Source organism: Typopeltis vanoorti, chromosome 12, assembly GCF_054136105.1.
Source record: "Typopeltis vanoorti isolate ZY-2024b chromosome 12, IOZ_Tvanoo_1.0, whole genome shotgun sequence".
Classification (NCBI taxonomy): domain Eukaryota; kingdom Metazoa; phylum Arthropoda; class Arachnida; order Uropygi; family Thelyphonidae; genus Typopeltis; species Typopeltis vanoorti.
Window position 1 is genome coordinate 73492137 of NC_143560.1, and position 19244 is coordinate 73511380.

At 34.9% G+C, this 19244-nt stretch overlaps 1 protein-coding gene across 2 annotated transcripts in view; it reads left to right on the plus strand.

The window, feature by feature from the left end:
• The window catches only part of LOC150100888 (ribonuclease P protein subunit p40-like), a 112062-nt gene extending 95388 nt beyond the window's left edge, over window positions 1-16674 (plus strand). For both annotated transcript variants that reach the window (XM_090402026.1, XM_090402028.1), the window contains 2 exons: window positions 7104-7235; window positions 16450-16674. In XM_090402026.1, the coding sequence (XP_090258152.1) occupies window positions 7104-7235; window positions 16450-16636 (319 nt within the window). In that variant the 3' untranslated portion in view covers window positions 16637-16674. The remainder of the gene's footprint in view (window positions 1-7103; window positions 7236-16449) is intronic.
• The last annotated feature ends 2570 nt before the right edge of the window (window positions 16675-19244 follow it).

Genomic DNA, 19244 nt, shown 5'->3' on the forward strand with positions numbered 1-19244 from the left:
CTGATGGTGTTCCCTGCTGTAAGATAAATGACAAATCTGAGTGTAGTCCGATCCAGAGATTATGTGACTCACGACACAGAAACACAGTAATAAAAAATTTTCATCCATTTTCATGGTTTAAAATTTTTTCATGAAGGGGTGGGCCTCTGTAAAAATATTTATGTAGCTCCAAAAAGTCTAAATATTTTTACATAAATTTTACCAAGGTCAAGCCCAGTAAGAATTGTAACTTGTACATAGATGTTTGTTTAAACGTAAATAATTCCAATGAGAATTGTATATGCTCTCTGCCAAATAAGGGAATATTCTAGAAGGTGTAGTATTAAGGCAATACCTTGCCACTAGTAAACTGTATATTTTTAGCTCTTTGTAAAGACGTCAAATTTTGCATGTGTTCTACATGGAAACGCTCAAGGTCAGTGCTAGGTGGACTGACAAAAGCTTCAAACGAATGTCTGCTGCCAGAATGAATAGGATATAGGGAGTGTTGGAGAAAAACAAAGGAAGGGTCAGTCTGAGAAAAGAATCAAGGGATTTCACCGAAATGTTTCAAGATTTTCACCGAAAAGGATCAAGGGATTTTACCCTTGCACGGGGTCACATATCCCCGTGCAAGGATTCGCAAGTGACCGAATAAAAAGGGTTGGCGAAAAGATCGCAACATCAGTTCCAGAAATTTTCGTCAGTGATCCAGAGGTCACCGGTCAGTTGTCAAGAAGTCATCGGCAGTTATCCGTCAGATGCACGTTATCGGGAACACGACTTCTGAAGAAATCATGCCAGTGATCTAAAAGAAAGATGATGAGGAACCGATCTGCCAGGCAGATATTTGATGACGAATTGATGAGTCTTCACCGGGAGCTGTTAACCAGAGGGAAGAAATTGCTCGGTTAGTCCAATGCGCATGCAAGCATTCCACAACCGATAATGTTCGTCCGAAGTGCGGCGAGTACAGTGTCCTAGAAGCATCAGTAAATCTATCAGCGGCATAAAGAGGGAGAGAAAGACCTGACACGGAAGAAAAAGGGAACAGAAGTCCAGTTCGAAGCCAAATTCACAGTGGGTAGCAGCTATAGAGTGAGTTGACCCGTTTGTTAAGTTTTCTTGAGCTTTTAAGAGAATTTTTATTAGTGGACTGTAAAGCAGAGGCTGATCTAAATAGACATATTTAACAGTTGAAGATTATAAAGTAATTAATTGTCAGGAATTTGTAGTTGAAATAAGTCATGGTGTAACTGTTTGCTGAATTGGTGAAACTTGCCTATAGAATATTCCCAGCATAGAAAGGAAAGAGCAATTGTGTGTAAAAGATATTGTTTATGTGTTCGAGGAATAAGAGTTAACAATTCAGTAATAAGTACCATTGCTCAGTATAAATGATTTATGACATATTGAGAAAATTAGTTAAATATGTAATATGAATTGTGTGAGTAAAATGCAGGAACTTAACTAATTTATTTATGCAGATTTGAATTGAGATGTTTTTTTCTATTACTGAAAATGCAGTGTAAATTTGTCTTATATGAATTAAATTTTGTTGTTTAAATAAGTGTCGCCTGATTCTTAATTATTTGATGCACTGTTCCGAAAAAAAATATTATAGCCTATTAGCGGAAACCCAAGAGAAAGGTGTATGTAAAACTACTGGACGCATTTTTACACTTCTTGTTAATAGAAAACGAACATCAGTGCCGCAGCTTTTAAACAAATAAATTTTCTGGTGTTCGAAGAATAAGAAGGCAAATGCGGAAGGCAGTTTAGCGTAAGGAGATATTAAAGATATACCAAAGAGTGATAAGGAAGAATAGTTAGAAGTACGTAACAAAAGTTGCATTAAATATATAAATATATACAGAGATAATAAGACATAAAGAGAAATTAAACAGATATAAAGAGATAGGATAAAGACAATAATAATAAAAAAAATATAATAAATAAACTAGCACCCCCTGTTTACAATGCGTAGTTCTGACAGGATTAAACACCTCATATTTACACTGATACATATTGTGAAATGCTGAAGAAACTCAGCAGAGCAGTTTAGAACAAAAGATGAGGAATGCTGTTATCAGGGATTGTGCTTTTGCATGACAATGCACGAGTTCACGCTACAGTTTAAAACTGTCCAGCAAATTCAGAAATGCGGATAGGAACTTTTCACCCACCCACCCACCCTGCAGCCCCCACCTTATGCCCAATGATTACCTCTTGTTCCTGCATATGAAGCAGTGCTCCCATCTCAGCACTTTGAAGAAGAAGATAAGGAACTGAAGAACAGCGTGACTTAGTGGTTGAACTCACTGGTGGGAGACTTTTTTGATGCAGGTATGAAGAAGCTGGTGTCACGATACCAAAAATGCATGAAAGTCAATGGTGAAACTATGGGGAAAAATAAAATATATATTTAGGTATTTTTGGCACATAATAAAACTTTTTTTTTTTAAATTCTTGACCAGACTTTACTTTCTGGATGTGCCTCATATTAAATAGAGTTTAGGTAATTCATGGGACGCATGTCATTGCCTTTCTTTTGGACTTAAAGTTTATGTGGCTTGTCTCATTTAGAAAATGTCAATCCAAGAAATTAGTCGAAATACACATCTAACAGAAATTAGTGTTTGCCAGCTTGCCATTTCATTTGTGTATGAAATGTTATAGCTAGAAGAATGTTTTAAATTTATGGTTTGGTGATGGCAGAGGTGTAGAAAGTTTTTATGCTTGTGTGTGTTTGACAATTTTTTTTGAGTTTTTGTGCACACCATTAGTCAGTTTGACAATTGGAGAAACTGAGTTCAGAGAAAATTGAATCTATCAATTCAAGTTTTATAAATAGCTGTAAACTGTTAAACTCACCTGGCTACCACCACCCAAGTGAGTTTAACAGTTGACATATTGAAGGAAAACAGTGCTGCTTCATTTTATAACCACCTAGTAAGCTCAGCAAATGCTTACTGAACATTTTTATTTTTGCATGTACAAAAACCTTTTCACTTGAAATCTCGAAATTTGCTGTATAGATACCATTTAGATTCCCAAAGATAAATCATGGAATAGAACATACAACCCTTATTTGCTATGTCTGTTAATAGTGTGTATTATTCACATTCCAGTTTCCTGGTTTTCTAAGGAGAAACTTTTTTTTGGGGGGTTTGCTACTGTTATATAAGACTAGCTACTTAACCTTCAGTTAAAAAAGCACTCATGATTTCTCATGCCATAGAATGAGATTCACCCTAAGACCAAAGGCATCGATATCTTGTCATTCTTTCACCTGTATTACCGAGGTATCTCCAAATTCTACAAAAGGATAATCTTATTGTTTGATTATCAGAATATATAGATCAGAAACACATCACCTTGATATGCTAAATAAAACACTTTGGTGATGTTTCAGTCTCAAAAACTCAACATTATTACAGTAATCCCTGAATTATCCAACCACACTGGAAAAGCAATTTTGAAGGATTTGGATACTGAAAGTACAAATACGTGATACCATATCAAAATTCATTTGATGCATTAATCCATTCAAGGATCATGTAATTGATGGTCTTCATATGAAGATTAGGCAGTTTGAGAGAGAGAGAGAGAGAGAACACTGTACTTATTACAGTATTCATCTTTTTTTCCCACGTTGTTTTCTACAGGATGAACCATAAGTCATGGAACATTCTGTAGAAATGGCCTGACTTAGTTGAGCCCTTTCTACGGCATGCTCCATTACTTATGGGCCACCTTGTATACAGTAGAGATAAATGCCAGATTTTTTTAGCAATGCCTCAAAATACAAAGGATTGTCATTCTTTTACAGAAGTATCTCCAAATTCTTCAAAAGCGTAATCTTATTGTTTGATTGTTAGAATATATAGATCAACAATACGTTACCTTGATACGCTAAATAAAATACTTTGGTGATGTTTCAGTCTCAGAAACTTAATATTATTGCAGTAATCCCTCAAGTTATCCAACTACAGTGGAAAAGCAATTTTGAGGTATTGGATAACTGAAAGTGCAAATACAAATATATGGTACCATATGTTTGTACCAGCCTGGTTGGCCAAACAGTTAGCGTATTCGCTCTCCAGCCAAAAAGCTGTGGGTTCGAAACCTGCCATTGGGCATGGATGTTTGTGATTGTCTGTGGAAGTACTAGTGGTTGTGGTGGGGGTAGATGGCATTGATGTAGTTGCAGTTCGTTGTAGTTGATTGACTGAGGGTGGAGACAGAGAGATGTAGAGTAGGTGTCCTCCCTCGATGAGTCTTTGGACTCCCTGGAGGTGTCATGTAATAATAATATCAAAATTCATTTGATGCGCTAACCCATTCAAGGGCAGTTAATTGATGGTTTTCGTTTGAAGGTCAGACAGTTCGACAGCAGTGTACTTATTATTACAGTATTCATCTATTTCCCCCCCCCCCATTGTTTTCTACAGGATGATTCATAAGTCACGGAATATTCCATAGAAAGAGTCCTTCTTTGTGAAGTTGAAAATGGGAGGAATTTATGTGATGTGGTTTTTATAACTAATAAAAAAACTAGTGATGTTAAAAAACTTATGCAGTTGCTTCGCAACATGAGCTCTTTCTATGTCACGTTCCATGACTTACAGGGCCACCTTGTATATAGCAGATATAGATAACAGATTTTTATAGCAACGCTTTAAAATACAAAGGATTGTCTGTCAAAAATGTAGAACTAGTTCTTGTAGACCAATAATTTTAGCTATGGGTGCTAAAATTCTATGAAAGAAAATTGTCATTCCTATTATTGGCAGTTTCAGAACACTACAACAGCAACAAGAAGATTAGTCTTCTAAGAAAAAAGCACTGCTACTGCATATTTAGTTGTTCCAATGCCAAATAGACTTCTTGGAAAGAAGTCAACCCACACCTTCTGTGGGCAGGGTGCATTGTGGCATGTTAGAAGTCACATATTTGTAGCTAGTATAAATTGGAGGAATATGATACTCCCAAGTTGATGCAACTGTATTCAGGTGAAATGGCTGTGAGAAGGGAGCTGACAGAGTTTGAAAGAGTTGTTGTGATTGGATGCCATGTTGTAGGCCTATCTGTTTGGAAATTGTTGACAAATTGGACTATTCAGATTTGTGAACAATTGGAATGGTCCATTTGTGTGATGGAATAATGATGAGCTGGAACAATCACTGAGATGGAAGCACAAGGAGTCGACTGCAAGTGCTACCCACAGTGGATGATCCACACGCTCATTGAATGTGACCGAGTGTTGGATCTATTAAAGATAATATGTAAAACCCACTACTTATCAGCTGACACATTGAATGCAGAGTTCTGGGTATCGATTGGAACACGAATCTGCACAAAAACATTCAGAAACAAGGCTCATGACATGGGTTTCCATGGTAGGCTGCATTATCGAAACCAACATGCAGCATCATCTTCAGTAGTACAAAGAGTGTGTACAGTGGGATGTGGAAGCTGGAAAGCTGTTATGGAGCAAAGAATCATGCTATACCCTCTTCCGCGTAGATGGATGGGTGTGGCAGATGACTAATAAACATCGCTTACTGGAGTGCATAACCCCAACTGTGAAATTTGGATGTGGTGCTGTGATGGTATGGTCCTGTTTTTCCTGGTTTGGCCTTGACCTCTGTTTGTGGTGCCATGAACATTGAACTCCGAGAGGTATCTGAACATTCTGGATAATGCAATGATTCCTACTTTGTGGTATTTCTATGGAACTGATTATTGTCTTTTTCATCAAGACAGTGCACCATGTCATAAGGCTGCTGCTGTAACCCCAACTGTGAAATTTGGATGTGGTGCTGTGATGGTATGGTCCTGTTTTTCCTGGTTTGGCCTTGACCTCTGTTTGTGGTGCCATGAACATTGAACTCCGAGAGGTATCTGAACATTCTGGATAATGCAATGATTCCTACTTTGCGGTATTTCTATGGAACTGATTATTGTCTTTTTCATCAAGACAGTGCACCATGTCATAAGGCTGCTGCTGTAACTGTGTGGTTTGTGGACATGAACGTCACCCCCACTTGACTGGCCTCCATGGACCTTTGATCTCAATCCTGTTCAACACCTGTGGGATGAACTGGAACATTGGGTGAGGTCAAGGGATGCCCGCCACACACAACAATCCAGGACATCATTACATGACTTGGAAGAATGGTCCAAAATTCTCATTGATTGCTATTGTATCCTTGTGGAAAGTATGCCCTGTAGGATTGCTGCAGTAATGTAGGAAGTACTACATCTTATTAAGATGGGTGCCATGGCTGTTTGTTCCTCACATTGGTGTCACTTCTTTCCAAGCAGTGTACACTCATTAGTCAAAATATATTGGTAGGCACTAGCTGTACATAGATAATAATTTACTTTTGTGAGGTATGTTCAAGAGTGTGTGTAATAATGTACAAAGGTCATAATATTTCAGATACCATTGCTCTGCTGAGATGGACATGTAACAGTATCAACAATAGTAGCAATACTGAAAATGGTTGTTTGATAAAGTTTGATCTTTCATTTATTCAGAGATTTTATAGATCTTTAATTGTATGAAATCATATCAGTTAATTTTAAATTAATATTTCAAATTTAATATATGAAATGCCAGTTTTATCACTTGCAAAGTAATTATATTGTCATTATATTACTACATTTATATTTAGTTTTATTCACTACATTCATGCACTTAGATCGACTACAAACATTTTTCATATCCTTTCCACATGTTCTTTAACCAATTTTCTTTGCTAAATTTTACCATAAATTTGGCCTTTGAAGTATATTTGCTAGTACATTTGAGAAATAAAGCTCTCTTATGGAGGTTTATCTGCCATATTATTGACAAATGAGTCACAAACACACATCCATTTCTGTTCTTAAGTTTAAGCATGATTACTATTGGAGATGTGCCATTGTTTATTAGCATTTTTAATGCCATAATATCATTAGAACTAACTAAATAATAGTAACTGGTTTATTTGGTTAATTAACTGTTAATAAACAATTAATAAACAGTTAATTGTTTATCTAATGTTGAGGGATGAATAAATTATTAGGACTAAAAATATTCTCTGAGTAGTTATGATAATTATTTTGGTTTTCAGGGATGACAAAGATGAATTTGTCAGTACATTGATTTGTCCAGAGCCATATGAAATCAAAAATCAACTCCTAATAACTCACTTATTCGGAATATTTATGCCAGATACCATCATCGGCTTGGTCAGAACTGTACAGTAAGTATTACCTAAAATATGACAGCACTGATTTATTTAAGACAATCTACCAAGAGATAAAAAAGAAAAGTAGAATTAGACTATTTTCCAGTGAAAAAGCTCAGAATCTGTGCACTTTAAAATGTATGATTAATTAAGAGTAATTACTGGAAACAATATCTTCATTCTTCTCCTTTTGTCTCTCCTAGGCAGTTTGTCTTAAATAAATCTAAATATTTTTTTAGATACAGTCATAGTTATTAATTAATGCATATTCCATTATAAATTTTAGTATATCAAGTTGATTGTATTATGCACAGCTTGTATATGTGAGAACTAAAAGTGTAAACTTGAAACATTGAAAGTAATACTAAAAAATACAACAAATAAAAAAAAAAATGTATGTGATGTTATGCCTAACTCTTAGTTGAAAATGATTTCTTAAATCTACTCAACATTTAATGACTCGTTAATTTGGATAATAAAGTTATGAACAAATTTGGTGAAAATCAGAAGTAAGACTAGACTTTTCCATTTAGGCTGTAATATATTGAAAATGTACCACAGCCAAATTGTTGGTTGACATAGTGGAATTATTCAAATTTGCAATTATATTAAGTTACTTCATATTGAAAGATAAAATATATAAACAAAAGGAATGAGCTGCAGCAGGCTCACCCTTACACCTAACCAAGTCAACTTTGATCTTGAACACCTAGAAGAAAGAATTTTGAATCAAGAAAGAAAATTCTTTTTTCTAGGTGTTCGAGATAAAAGTTGACTAGGTTAGGTGTAAGGGTGAGCCTATTGCAGCTCATTCCTCTTACTTATATGCTTTATCTTTCCATATGAAGTAACCTAATATAATTGCAAATTTGAATAATTCCACCATGTCAACCAACAATTTGGCTGTGGTATATTTTCAGTATATCACAGCCTAAATGGAAAAGTCTACTCTTACTTCTGATTTTGATGGCTGCAGTATATTGGTGATGTCTTTGCAGTTTGGAGTTACAACCAGAACTCCACTCATTTCTACAAAAAATCAACACCCTATGTCTTCGTATGAAGTTCACACTAGAAAAAGAATCATGAAAAAAAGTATTTCCTTTCTAGACATACACATCCAGCAGAAGCAAGATGGATCCATTTCCATTTCTTGCCTGGGTTGCTTTATAGAAGAGTGGCTAATTATTTTTTGGGCTATTATTGGATTATATCCATTTACTAAGGCTGTTTCTTTGACAATTTCCAATTCTTGTTTTAGAGATTCTTCAGAAGAATAAATCTTGTGTGCGCTAGATAGTAGGGATTTTCAGAGATTCTTCAGAAGAAAACAAATCTTGTATGCTCTAGATAGTAGGGATTTTATGATGCCATATTTTTAAGATGGATGGTGAGCTGTTTTTTCAGGTCATTATATCTACAATACATCAGCTCACCATTCATCTTAAAAGTATGGCATTATAAAATCCCTACTATCTAGAGCAGTGCTTCCCAAACTTCTGGATGTCAGGGTCCCCTTTAGAAAAATTAAAATATTTCACGCCCCCCCTCGAAAAAAATTGTAATATAGACATATATTATTATAATATTTATTATATTTATATTCAATACAAAACATACACAGTGAATATTGCAAAAATCAAATGCAAATATTACATTTTTAGCATCTTACATACACGCTTGACATGGCACATTATCTCATTTTTTATATAGGTAGATATAATGTTATTATTGTACATTTGCAGTACAAGCACATGAAACTTAAAACGATTAGTAATAAAGAAAGAATTAAAAACATAAAAGAAGTTTAATAACAATTTAATGTGATGGACGTGTTTCAATACTGCTACACCAATATCAGGTGAAATATTTGAAACTGCAATTCTTAGATTTCTGCTTTGAAATGAAACTTATATGAATAAGCATATATTTACTAATATTCATAAAGCGCTGAAATATGCAGGAAGCAAAATTTGTGAACCCACACCAATGTGTGATTTTTTTTCCATTAAAATATAAAAAATAAGAAAAAATAAAAATGAAATAGGTTCTTTTAAGATTAAAAAAATCTACTTAAGTCTTAAAACATTTTCAATTTGTTTTCATTATTTCACAGCCCCCTCAACAAAACTTACGGCCCCCAAGGGGGGCCGCGGCCCACAGTTTGGGAAGTGCTTATCTAGAGCACACAAAATTTGTTCTTCTGAAGAATCTCTAAAACAAGAATTGGAAATTGTCAAAGAAACAGCCTTACTGAGTGGATATAATCCAATAATAACCCAAAAAATAATTAAACACTCTTCTATAAAGCAACCCAGACAAGAAGCCCCCTGGACTCCTGTACCATATATTAAAGGCATCTCTGAACATGTGGCAAAAACGATGAAAAACTATCAACTTATTGTAACCTATAACCCCCATCAAACCAAATTCATACCTGTTACCTTTTCCAAAAGACAAATTCTCACCACTGATGTTACCTGGCGTATGCCAAGTACCATGTTCATACAACTTGTCTTACTATGGACAAATAGGAAGATCTGTAAATATAAGTATCTCTGAACATCAAGACCACATCCGTCTTATCAAATCTTTTATCTTATCAGATCTGGCCTGGCAAAACACTAAGCTGCTGCATAGATCCATATATAAACATGAATGTTTATAAAAAGAAAGTGCTGAAGCCCTACTTCATTGATCTAATCTCAATCGTAATGACTGCCCTCATTATTCCAAAAGTGTGGGAAATTGTTATCATCAATTGTATTAAATAAATTTATCTCTTATATATATATATATATATATATATATATATATATATATATATATATATTATTTTAAACTAATTTTAATTATTTTCAGCACACTAGTTTTAATCCATAAACATGCTACTGAATACTTATAGTGATTCCACTTTAATGCACGTGCTCTGCTGCTTTCTTATTCAATTCCTTGTTGTTTGCTCTTTGTACTGATGATGTCTTATGATATGTAAGGCAAAATGTTTACATAATAAATTTATTTTTACTCAGGCATACGTGTTATTCTGTAGTTATAGGTACTCTGCAGGTTTCATTATACAAGAAAGTAGAATGTGTACGGTGTCAATCTGTTCGCTTAGAAGAGTGAAGTTAGTGCACTTATAAATGTGGACGGCCATTAGTGAATTAAGCAGTGTTTTAATTTAACACTGTTAGGGATGGTGTTATCCCGGCAGCCTTTTAGAAAGGCTAACCTGTTTAGTTGTCTAGAAAGCTTCAGTTTTAACTTGCTGTACTGACAGGCTTAGCATGCCGTGAAATTTCCATGGATTATAGTAATTCTGGTGGTAAGGCTAATATGTTGGTTATTATTCTCATAACTGTAGAAAATACAAAGGATGCAATCAGGAATATATAAAGTTCGGCGATTCCAAGTGTAAGCAAATACCTGGATACTGCATCAACTGACCCTTTAGGTAGTGCAAGCTGAGGCAACGCATATCAAAGGTGGAGCAAGCTCTGATCACTATTCTTGATATTTACCCATAATGTGAACTTAGCTCCTAGGAGCTGTATTATTGTTCTACATTATGAGAGAAGGAGAACAATAATACAGCTCCTAGGAGCTAAGTTCACATTATGGGTAAAATATCAAGAATAGTGATCGGAACTTGCTCCACCTTTGATATGAGTTGTCTCAGTTTGCACTACCTAAAGGGTCAGTTGCTGCAGTATCCAGGTATTTGCTTACGCTTGGAATCGCCAAACTTTATATAGTTTCTATATTCAGCATGAAACTCTTTGAGTTTCTTATTCGGCTAAGAAACAATATGGGATGTAATATCCCTTTAACTTAAATAAGTTATGTCGCCGAATTGAAGCTTTTGGCTCTTCATATAATTAGTAATATATATATATTTTTTTAAGTGCCTCAGTATCCTTAAAGACCTTTTGCATACTCCTGGGGGTACAAATACCACACTTTGGAAAACACTGCTATGTTAATATAATGCTGATGTGTATCTTCTATATTTCTCTGAAAATCTGTGTGAGGATTTCTGTAAAAATATTGCTACTTTAATGAATATATAAACATAAAGTGTCTACATTTATGCACAACTATACTTAAGTTTTCTTGTATTTTTCTATTTTCTCAGTCTTTTTCTAGTGGCATTTGCTGATTATTATTTGACCTGAACCTCTCCCACAAAAGCTGTAAGCCCATAACATTAGTATTGGTACTGAGGGTTAGATAATCTGGCAAACTGTGCTTTAGAGAAAGAACATGAGAAATTTTTGAAGCCACTTCCAGGCCTGCAGTAGCAGGATGGGTGGGTCTGTAGGTGATGAAATTCATCTACCATATACAACATTAATAAAATCATTCATTACTGTAGTGGGATTTGAACCCACAGCATGTTGACTGGAGAGCAGATATTCAGCTTGTTAAGAACCTTTTTTCCTGGACTGCACATTTTTAATTTTCTGCTCACCATTGTCATATATTTTTTGGCTAAGTTGGTCACTGTTTTGATTCAGGATTTGCTGTTTAATAAATGAATGTAGTGAATTAAAGCCCCTGTTTAAGAAAATTTATGTACATTGAAGACAAAATTTATTTATTTCAAGCAGTTTCTTGAATAGTAAAAACTCATCATCCATCATCATAATCATCAGTTTCCTGATATGTATCCTCAGGGGACTACTATGACAGAACTACATGATTAAGTTTACATTATTACTAATCTCTTATCAACAATTTTCCTCCATATTAATCTCTTGTCAGCACTACAATATTGTATCTAACATTTTGTTTTTTTAAGGCACTTCTAACTGATCAAACCTCTAGTTCTCTTTCCTGCCATATTGGCATCAATTCCTCTCTCATTCTGTTTAAGTGGTCATGCCACTTTAGATTAGCTCTGCTCACACATTCTTGAATGCTAACAGTGCCAACTTCCTTTCTAATACCTGAAGGTATTAGAAAGGAAGTTGAAAGGAAATTAAATGTGAATTTAACATAAAAATTCATATTTAATATGATTTTGCCATTGACGTTATCTGTTCACTTCCCTAATTTTTATCAGAATGCTCAGATCCATAATTTAAAACTGGTTTTGAACACTGTCTTGTATACTGCTAGTTTTGACTAATTTCTCTCTTATTCCATATAAATTTATTCAGCTGGCTTCCCACCATACCAGCTTTGCTTATTCTGTTGTGTATTTCCAAATTTAATTTGCCATCTTCACTAAAAACTGTCAAAATAGCTGAAATATTTTACTTGTTCTATAGATTCTCCACCGAAAATGCACCTGAAGAAGATTTTTATCCTATCTATTTTCATAATCTTAGTCTTCTTACTGCTGATTTTCATGCCAAATTTGTTACAGCTGTTATTCAATTTAGTTAGAGAATCCTGGAGACTTCCATTTAGATGTATTTAGGAGTACATCATCTGCATGAAGCAAAGAGCAAAGTTTGATATCTGCAATTCTAATATCAAGTTTAATACCACTATCTTTCATAATGTGATCCATATAGATGATGAATAAGACTAGAGATAATGTGCATCTTTGTCTTAACTATGATTTTACATCAACCTATCTTCCTGTATTTCCTTCAATTCTAACTGTTGACGTACAACTTAAATATAGACTATACATTGTTTTGTATAATGTTCATTTAAACCATATAATTGTAGAGTTTTGAAAAGGTTTTCTCTAGGTCACATGCCTTTTCCAGATATACAAAATTAATTACAGATCCTTGTCATATTTCCAGGATTTCTCAATTATTTGTTTAAAGTAAAAATCTGAACTTGACATCCTCTATTTGTCCTGAACCCAGCTTGTTCTTCTCCACTATTTTTCTCACTCTCTTTTCAAGTATACTTGTATGAATATGATTTATGAAAGCTTAAATTATATTTATTTCATTTCTACATACTACTGGAACACTTATTAAAGATATTTCTCTGTAATTCTTCCATTCAACTTTATTAAATTTTTTTTTATAGATGGGAACTTTGAGAGTCCTACTCCAATCATCTGGAATATGACCCTTCTGATCAAGCTCTCTGAATGCAGTAGCCACTGTGAATCTTTTATACCCATATATTTGAGCATTGAATATCATCTACTCCAGTGGCCTTTACACATTTCAAGTTTTGATGACTTTTTTCTAACCCAGTTATTGAAAAGTATGCTCCTGTTTACGTTCCTTTTTCAAATTTTCTACCAATGTCTGTCACTCTTTGTTTTGTTTAACAGTTTTCAAAGTAATTACTACAAGCATTTAGAATATCCTTATCTTCAGTTTTTATGCCACTTTATCATCTTTGATTCCTTGTACAGTAGTCTTACCTTCATTTCTAAGCTTTTTCAATAGCCTCCAAAACGTTTTGCCATCTTCCTGATATTTATCTTCTATATTATTACCAAAGTCTGCCCATGACTTTTCTTTAGCTATTTTTACACATAGCTTAGCTTTCTTACATTTTTCTCTGTATTCTTTTAGGGCATGTACCAACTTATTTGCTAGGAACTTTTGGTATGATTTCTTCTTTTCCAAGGATTCCTTCTTTTCTTTAACTTTTTGTATCCACTAACACGCTCTTATTTTTCTGTTCTTGTAGACAACTTCACCACATACCTACCTGGCTAAATCAGTCAGTGTTTTCTTGAGTTTTCCATTGAGACTCCAAAGTTTAGTTCTTGTTTTCAAATAGTTTTATTTTTTCTTAAATAATGTTTGTATAGTTAAGTCTGCAGTTTACCAGTGAAAGCAGCTCAACTTTAATTCTTTTTAAAACTTTCTTACATACTGTTCTTTTTGGTGTGCTGTTCATTTTTATCTTACTTAGAATGAAATGATAGCCACTTCAAATTTGAAATCCTTTGTACATGTTTGTATCCTGAACCTGCATGAAGATGCCACCATCAACGATGTGACATAGTCAGCGAGGATTTTCTGATTTCTTCTCTCCATGTGATCTTGTGCACATCTTTATGTTGGAACATGTTAGTAACGAGTAGTCTATGTCCTGAGGAAAAGTTCAGCAGATACTTATCATTATTATTAGGCTTGCCCATTTCTCCAAATTTTCCCAAAATGTTCCTATATGCCTGCTGGGATTCATTTCCTACTTTACTGTTTAGCTCTCCAACAAGGAGCACTTTTTCCATTTTATTTATGTCATCTTCCTGCTCTAATGACAGAAAATTTCTCCACTTCTTTTATACGAGGACCTTCTGTGGGATCATAGGCACAGATAAGTTTCATTGTCCATTTCCCCATTTTGAAGTTTGCCCACACAAGTCTACTTGAAACTGCCTTCCAATCAAGAAGTTTATCCTCATGTTTGATGTTGAATGCTATTGCTACTCCTTCCTTTCCTTGATCATTATTGTCTGAAAATAACATTCTATACTTATTATTTAGTTAAATCTCATCAGTTTTTGTCTTCTTTGTCTCAGTAATGCCAGTTACATCCACATGGACTTTTCTATTTCTTCTGCAAGTTCAATTTCCTTTTCATTAATACAGTTTATATTGATGGTTCTTATCTTCATTTCTTCTGATGTTGAGCTTGTTTTTCATCTTCTAAATATTGAGTTAGAGTTTGTACCATTAGCTTACTTTTCACCGTTCACCCTAGTTCCCAGTTCCCTGATGAAAACAGCATGGGCCTTGTTTAACTGGGTGACACATCACTTAGCATGAAAGCTCATCATGTTATACCAGCATGTGCATTTGTTAAGCTAATAGAGAGCACAATTTTGTTGGCTAAGTCTCAAATTGCCAGCCCATCCTCATTCATTCAGCACCAAGTGGATAGCTACTAATGGGATGAGGATTGGACATTAGGTAAGAATCCCCAGTTTACTTGACTCACTTTGCTTACTAATTTTGTATTTAGAAAATTTTTTTTTTCTAATTTGATATTACTGCAGTTTCATCTCTCACCATGGCAAACATACACAATAACCAACTGCCAAAATGTCCCATCAAAAGCATTATATATCCGACCACAGAAGTGAAAGCTGTCGTTGGCAGACTGCCAAGAAGAGTCAATTCATGTTGAAGGAGAGAAAGAAATAAGGCGATGTACGAATTGGTCACCAACATGCGAAATCGCATGCTTTATACGTAAAATTTTCCAACTGTTATACAAACAAAATAATTACCACTTTAAAAACTACAATGATCATAAAAGAGAAGTTAGTTTTCTGACATGTAATAATAAACACTTATCCCACAATACGGATTGATTACCCTATTATCAGAATGGATTCTCCTTCTTTTGACATGCGCAGAAGTGTCGACGGGTCTCGTATCTGTGGGTGTACTAGAGTGAGATGTAGATCTCACTCTAGTGAATCTACATTCACTAGAGTGAGAGTTGATTGCTTTTGTTCAAGATTGATATCAGATATTTTAGTTCCAAGATGATTTAAAAAACTAAATGATCATTAGCAAGAAAATCTCTGCATAAATGTGAGGTGCATTGTGGCACATTTATTGAACTTAATATTTACAGACAAAAAAAATTACTAGTGGGGGTGGTGAGTGGTAGATAATCGAGATGAACCATTGTAGAGTAGGTGCCCTCCTTCAATGAGTCTTTGGACTCCTTGGAGGTGTCACGAAATCATAATAATAATATATGCACTTTATCCAGTTTTGACTATATTTAAACTTAATTATGGTAAACCTAACATTGGAATGATTAGTTGAGTAGATAACATGACCACATATCAGCTGGCTTTAGGTTAGATCCCACCATAGGCATGAATGTTTTGTGAATGTCTAGGAGATTGATGAATTTTTTTTCTCCCAGTGTGAGATAACCACTTTGCTTCTTTAGAGACTAAAAATTTGCTTCTTTAGAGGCCTTCCATGTGAATCATACTCATCAAAGACTTCTTTGATGAGTGTGATTCACATGGAAGGGGAAAAAAAAAATTAAATATTTGTTTAGCTGCAGTTATGTAATTAAGATTCTTTTGCCATGGTTATACTTCAGCTTAATGTGTTTACTGTGAAGCATTGAATTTGGTGTGCAAGATGTTTCTCTGGAACATTTTAACATGCATTTCTTTTAAAACACATGAAAACTATGGTGACTTCTGTTTTTGTACTCTAATATGAGAAAGGTGTCCATTTTTATTAAGCAACATGGATCTATGTTTTTTTTTTATGTTTTTTTATGACAGCTGTATCAATAACATCATTTCTTTTCACAGGGATTCTCTTAAAAAACATCCAGATATTCCATATGCCGTATTAGCAGTTGATGGCCTTGAGAACATTCCTACTTCACCTGAAACACAAGAACATAAATGTATTCAGAACTGCCAAAGAATATACACGTTTGTGATATTTCCTGATTCACAGTTCTGGCTGTATAAAAGTGTAGTACGATATAATTGAAGCAATAATAAATGAAAATGATTTCTGTTTTGTTGTGACATCTTAGTCATGTGTTCTTGAAATATTAAAAGTACAGGGTTAGCTTAAATGAAATAGACAGTTTAAATGCTTTATAAATTGAAATTTGTTTGTTACATCAGAAAGCATTTAGTACTGTTTTATAGAAAAAGTCCTCAAGTTTATGACCTCCGCTTTTCGTTTGTCTTCATGACATCAGCAGCAGAACGTGAGCGCCCTTGACGTAAGTCAAGCAGTATGGTTGCTAGCCAGATGGAGAAGGCTTTCTGCGTGATTGAATTTGCAAAAACAAATTCTGTTACTGTCGTGCAGCGTCGTTTTAGAACACGGTATGGTAAACAACTACCCACACGGCAGTCAATCTACGATTGGAGCAAGAAATTTAAGGAGACTGGTTGTCTGTGCAAGGGGAAAAGTCCTGGGAGACCACCTGTATCCAAGGAAACAGTGACTCGTGTTTGTGAGACTTACACGCACAGCCTGAAGAAGTCGACAACATGTGCAAGTTTACAACTTCAAGTTCCACAAAAGACTGTGTGGAATATCTTGCGTAAATGTTTGCGAATGTTCCCTTACTGGTTGCAATTACTGCAGAACCTCAAAGAAAACAACAAAATCTTCCGTCACTCATTCTGTATGGACATGCAGCAATGGAGTGAAAAAAGGCGTATGGACCATTCTTTTTCCAAAAAAAATCAGTGCATGGAATAACTTACCTAGACATGTTACGTGAGTGGCTGATGCCTCAACTACAAGAAGACAATGACAATTTCATATTTGTCCAAGATGGCGCCCCGTTGCACTGGCACCTTGAAGTTAGAAATTACCTGGATGAAAATTTGCCTCGGTGTTGGATTGGACGTTCAACCACCCAGAACATGGCTGTTACATGTTGGCCACCAAGAAATCTGGATTTAACACCCTGTGACTACTTCTTATGGGGGTATATAAAGGACAGAGTTTTTGTTCCTCCCCTCCCTACAAGTGTGGACGATCTTAAACAACGCATCACAGTAGCTGCTGCGACTGTTGACATGGACATGCTGAGAAGTGTTTGGGAAGAACTGGACTATCGCATTGATATTTGTTGTGTTACAAAAGGGTCACACATAGAACACTTGTAACTTACCCATGTAAACTTCAGGATGTACTCTTCAAACCATGTAAGTATTTCAGCCATGCTATTAAAACTCTTCTTTCTGTAAAACTTTGCAAGTGTCTATTTCTTTTAGGCTAACCCTGTATATTATTATCATCATCAGACCATGCCAAAAGATTGTGGGAGTTCCTTCTGTCATACATGGGGTCATCAAACTGCACCTTAAATGATCCACTTTCTGTATACTCAACCACACTCCCAGGCAATCCATTCCAGTCACTCACCACTACTCTCTCTCTCTCTCCATGCAAAAAAAAAACTACTTCTCACTCCCTTGCTCACATTTTCTTTATACAGCTTCCAGGAATGACCTTTTGTTTTCTTTCTCTCCTCCTCCTGTCCACTAGACTGTAAATTGCATTTTCTCAACTGTTCATCATACTCAATATTCCCAAGACCAGAAACCACCTAAGTCAGTCATCACATCTGAACCCTTTCCAGTATCTCTTAATCTTTACAAAAACCAGGTGATTAAATTTGTACATAGTAGTCAATATGAGGCCTGATCAAGGCTTTTTGAATTTTTCTTTAAAAGCTATTTTGCCTTTATATATATATATATATATATATATATACAATAAAATTCCTTTTTTACACTTTTCAGGAAACTGATGGAAAAAAGTGTAAATAGCAGGAAATGTAAAAAAAGATGACTTACTGCTAGTATGTGAGTCTACATACTAGATTACAAAATTTAAAAACTGAAAATAAATGAATTTACAATTACTTACATATATCTATTTAAAAAAATCTTTAGTTGTTGATTGTTTTTGCTTTTCATTTTTTTTTTTTGACATAGTGCCAGATTGCGTTGCATTGAGTTCAATGCTTGACCTGTTTTTTACTATCGTGCTCAAAGTGGACACAGAGAGTCCAAGATCTTTTGCTAAATGCACACGTGTTTAATATAATTTTTATAATCTCACTCATGAGATTGTAAATTCTTGAGCATAACTCTATCATGAGTATGCTACATCATCATTATTTTCTGCTGTATACCAGATAGGTTAGTCTAACAGTATTTATCCCCCCAGTTTCCAAACCACAACCTTTTTCCATATTGGTCTTATTTGTCAGGTCTCTAATTTGATTAGCTCATTGAATTTGATCTCCTAACTACATCAACTCCCATATTTGTTCTTCTTTTAGGTATTTTTCCTGTCATTTTTGCCTCAACACTTGTTTTGCTTTCATCTTCCGTGTTCTTTAAGTAATCATAATATCTTTGATGGGGATGCTTAAGGGTCAAAGCTGTATAACTGAGAGGAGACCTCCAAATAGCCTTTAAAGGAATGTGGAGAACTGACCAGGGCTTCTGACCTAATGTCCAATCCTCACCGTCTCGTGGTGCACCCTGTTGGGTATCTACCTGAATACTGAACGAATGAGGATTGGCTGACAATTTGGGATTTAGCCGACCAAATTGTATTC